This window comes from Monopterus albus, unplaced genomic scaffold (assembly GCF_001952655.1).
Source record: "Monopterus albus unplaced genomic scaffold, M_albus_1.0 scaffold85.1, whole genome shotgun sequence".
Classification (NCBI taxonomy): domain Eukaryota; kingdom Metazoa; phylum Chordata; class Actinopteri; order Synbranchiformes; family Synbranchidae; genus Monopterus; species Monopterus albus.
The window spans coordinates 1,452,168-1,457,085 of NW_018127965.1; the positions used below are offsets into that span (position 1 = coordinate 1,452,168).

The window sequence follows — 4,918 nt, forward strand, 5'->3', positions numbered from 1 at the left end:
CTGAAAATGTATTTGTTTAATTAATAATTTGTTTAATTACTAAGACACAAACAGTTGTAATATTTCATCAAACCTGCACTATCTTCTGTTTACTCATTACCTGAAACTGTCATGTAGGTGCAAGGGAGTGCCTTCCAGCCTGATATGCATCATCAAGACAGGTTTTGTTTAGGCAGTTATTGCCCTGGGCTGATCAGTCAAAGAGTGGGAGCAAGTTTCAGGGGCTTTCAGCTTAGTGCATACATTCTGTGCACAGCAGCTGAAAGGGTGTCGTCATCCTCCCTTCAGGATGCTTACAAAAATAAACAAAAAGGTATATTTACAGTCTGTGGTTAAATACACAGCTGCGTTTCCAGCCAATAATTCTTTAACTGGAACTTGTTCAGAGGAAAGTAAAAGAAACCAAGATGTTGGTATTTAATCATCTAACCCTGAGTTTACAGCAGTGATTCAGAGAAACCCACTGTGAGAGCCAAGAGCAGATGTTATCTCTTATGATCAACATGCTCGCTACTCTGATCACATCAGGTCCGATAGCACTTTCTGAGCAACCTCCGGCTCAAGTGAGCAATAGGCTTGATTTCAGACGGGGGGTTTGATTTTATTCCTGCTCTACATTGCAGTTGTAGGTCACTCTATTAAAGATTAATCAAGTGGAAAGTGCTGAGGCCCACTGGATTCAGCCTGTTTTTACAGGCCTCTGGATGCCCTGCTGGTCCAGTGCACTGAGAATGTGGAGTTTAAAGAACACAAAGATACCAGCAAGGTTTGAAAAATCTATGTGAGAAGAGGGAGACAGACAGACTGTGATTCCAAGTGAGCACTGGGAGTGGTGTTACACACTGGCACTGCCTTGTTATTGTCTCACAAGTCAAAAACAAATCACACCTCTGACTGTATCACCATCAGACAGCTCTGAGCCACAAAAGACATTAATGACGTCCGTAACAAAGGAAGACTAAGAAGAAAATGCACTATAATTTTATTTAAGAGTGTCTCAAGAGTACTAATCACTGACATTTCAAACAAAGAAATATTTTCTGCTTTCTATATCTGACTGTGCAGCACAACAGTGCTTCAAACTGCAGCCAGCTCCTAAAAGCTTTTATATTTGTTGTTGTGAACACCCGGTGTCAAGCAGGTCTATTGCAGGAAAAATCCTGCGCCGCACAGCAAGTGATGCGTTTCATGTTCCCAGCGCTAGAAACAGCACTTTGTTTGGAAATAAATAGACAAAGGACTCTGTGGTTAGTTAGAACGGGAAGCCAACATCGCTGATCAGCCAAAGACGCTCAACAGAAACTCAAATTTCATCCACAGACCTTCTCAGGATAAAAGGAGATGGGCACGTGCTTCAAATGACAATTTCTGGGAAGTACAGTGCAAAATTTAAATCAGCGTGAATGATTGGTGGAAAGATTTCAGCTAAAGAAGAAAAACAAACAAGATTCTTGTGGCCTGCCTCTTCAAAGCACACTAGCATGACTAAACAGAATGTAAGAGTTCCAGTTTTCATGTAAGAATCAGTTCACGCATTAGAGAAGAGAAACCAAAAGAAATGTGAGTCTACTGCCATAGGAACTTTGGGGAAACCCAGTCTGGGGGTATTAGTCTGAGGCCAACACTGGAGAGAATCTTTCCCAGACACTCGTACCATACTGGGAGAAAAGGGAGAGCACTCTAATGCCTCAGGCTCTGTAAAAACCCAGACTGGCTGACTACCAATGAGGGTTGACAGTAATCACTAATGGCCCTTAGACAAGTTGTCACCGTGCCACATTGACATTTAGACCACTTAACAGCTTGGGTTGCTTTAAAAGTCATGCAGTGCTGAAATAGACGACGTCATTCACTCAGCAACATAGATGCAGATGTACAGTCGTTCTTCTCATCTGAATTCCTTTCGGTCACTAATTGATGTAATTCTCCAGATGGTCCCGACTGAACGCAGGGCAGAATACAAAGCACCGCTGAGAGTTGCCCTCTGGTGCCCAGAAGCTATAAGACCTCCATGTTTTTGTTTAATGCTTCTTAAAATACTCATTCGTTTAGGTAGTGCAACACAAACATACAGATTTTCACTCAGTAATGACCTCAATTAGACAAACAACTCACCCCTGTTCTCACCCATCCTGCAAGGACTAGACCATGTGGAAGAATTAATGAGACCAAACTATGGAACAGAACTAATGAGACAAAACTAATCGATGGTCGACTTCCATACTGCAGCAATGAACACTGGAAGTGTTTTTAATGACAATACAGATCTAACTACGCCAGAGGAACATGTATCAGACGAGACACAATTTGTTTAACTAGCCTTGCCTCACATAGCATTCAATAATGTTCCTTGTGAACAGAGCCAGACCACAGCAGGAAGACTTCACCAACGATTAAGAGCTAGACAATACTTTGTTAAAAGGCAGTAAACGCTGTTGTCAGGAAAAAAATAACTGTACATCTGGGGTGGAATGGGTTGTGGCTTCAGAGGAGCGAGTGGAGGACTGACTGTGGAAATGTCAGTTTGAAATTAAACTGTTCAATGGAATGTGGCGCAGTGAAATCCATTTGCAAGTCCTTCCAAAATAGCAGATACTGGAGGCTTTGTGATGTAGCTGTGGGTCATGCAGAGGCTGCTGGACGTGATTACTTTTATTAAAAGCAAAATGGAAATGAAGAGGAAAGCTCTAATGGCATCGCAACAACTATATGAGGTTCCTCCATTTTGGGTACTCTTGTTTTGTTCCCTTAAAGGTCAGCACTGCCAAAACAGCTTGCAAGTGATCCACAGGTCAGAGTTTACCAGGGATTAACTCCATATCAAAGAGCACTTACTTCACCTCTGCAAATACATCCACTGATAACAGCAATTCCTCTTAAATAAGCCGATTTCTGTGATGTATTATGATGGAAGGACTGAGTTCTCAGAGTCTGGGCAGTGAACTGCTGCCACTGCTAGGGTGATTACAAATAAAAACAGGTAGAACATAGAAGCTGAAGGAGGAGATGGGATGAAGCAATAAAAAACTAATCTGATTCCAAAAGAAGAACGATACGAGACGTGCTCTTTTCTCCAGATGAAAGCCTTTTACATCTAAGTGTGAGCCAATTATTTTTCTTGTTGAGAGAAAATATGAACATCTGTGTCTGTGTGAATCAGTGAATAATGGTACACTACACAAGGACCTCTGAACGCACACACACACACAAAGGCACACATGCTTACAAAACACACACACGTGCATTTGCACTGTGGGTCAGGTGACTTCATATTTGTTGTGAGGTGGGCAGCTCCTTGCTGAAGATTAAAGACTAACACTGCCAAAGGTGGTTTAGGGTTTTAGAGATGGACAGAAGCACAACATTCCCACTTCATCATTAGGCCCTTAAAGCCAAGAGATAAGGAACTCTTTGTTGTGGCCCCGAGCCCCAGCGGACATCCACCCCTGATTGACAGGCTCTAGCGGATTTAGCCTCTGGGTCGACATGAGGTCCAGGGAAAAAACAACATTCTTTCACTGACTGGCCATATAACATAAAAATACTCCCATAATCTCTCCCGGAAGATAGTTTTGGGTTTGGGAATGTTTATGTTAAATTCCATATCCAGTCCTCTGCCTGTCATTAGCCACATCACTGGTCAGATAGCTGGCAGGAGCCCCTGGCATGAGGTGATTATGATGCGATGCAGATCTCAGCGCAGAGCAGTGAATCCACCTTCGCTGACTTGACTGGGATGAAAGTAGAGCTTGGCTTTCTATGCAGTGCTAATGATGCTACTTCCTGTCTCGTAATCAAAAATACTTCCCCAGCAAAACACAGCATGTATGAAAACAGAGAAATTATCCTTCTGATCACACAAGACTGCTTACTGATTCTGTGTCCAAATGCAACTTGAAAAAGAACTAAAACAATATCAAAGCAAGCTGTCTAATCTTCTGAAGATGTGGCAAAAGGAGGAGCCTTCATCACATTAGCAGACATACAATATCTCAGATCCAGCCAATATCAGAACTTGTTGGTAAAGCAATACTTTGGCCTATGTCAGATGAAAATGTTTAAACATTTAGGACAATTACTGGTCCCTCTGGGAAAGTGCTGTCTGAATAACCCACGCCCCCACCCCTGTCTCAGACCCACAGTTCCCTGACCCCGGCCAGAGCATGGGAAGAGCGAGCCACCCACAGTGGACAGCACAGGAAGGAATGCAAACTCAAGACACAGAGAAACATGGCTGGCAAAGATAACAGTCATAAATAACAGATGTTCCAAGCTTAAAAAAAAGAAAGAAAGAAAGAAAACTAAAAGCAAAAGCCACCCATCTAAAGCCGGCTAGGTCAAAGTAATTTGTCATAGACATGACTGCTAGAAAAGTTGGGATAGGGGAGCTGGAGGCAGTCGTCCCATGGTCACAGCTCCCAGCCCACAGCAGGGTGGGAGTGAATTGATTTGATGTCATCCTTTAACACATGTACAGACAGAGATATGAAATTGTCTTACCTGACGTGTCCCACATATTCAACTCAATCCGATGCTTGTCTATCTCAAAACTGGCTGTGTAGTTTTCAAACACTGTGGGCACATAGTTCTGAAAAAAAAATAGATGCATTTTAGTTATGTAATTAAGAGGAACAAGATAAGCCTGTGTTTACATGGGCTTCAAAAGTGTAGAATGGTGAGAATGCCATCTGTAAAATGATGCACCTGGCAAATAAAATAATAGCAGACTCATTTCACAGCAAAGCTATAACTGTAAATCCTTTTGGGGATATAGTGATATTAAGACAGCCTTAAAGTTTTATGGGCAGCACTGCAGGCACGGTAAAAGTCCATTCAGACATTTCAACCCCGTCATTTTACAGGCGTTTATTACAGCTCCCTTTACACCAGTGTTTTTCCCTCCTGTTTTAACACAGAC

The 4,918-nt window shown here is 42.4% G+C and overlaps 1 protein-coding gene across 1 annotated transcript in view; it reads right to left on the reverse strand.

Annotated features, from left to right (window-relative positions):
- Positions 1–4,918, reverse strand: part of rnd2 (Rho family GTPase 2) — a 26,894-nt gene that overhangs the window by 21,711 nt on the left and 265 nt on the right. Inside the window, exon 2 of the mRNA XM_020607418.1 lies at positions 4,501–4,588. Coding sequence (XP_020463074.1) covers positions 4,501–4,588 — 88 coding nt within the window. The remainder of the gene's footprint in view (positions 1–4,500; positions 4,589–4,918) is intronic.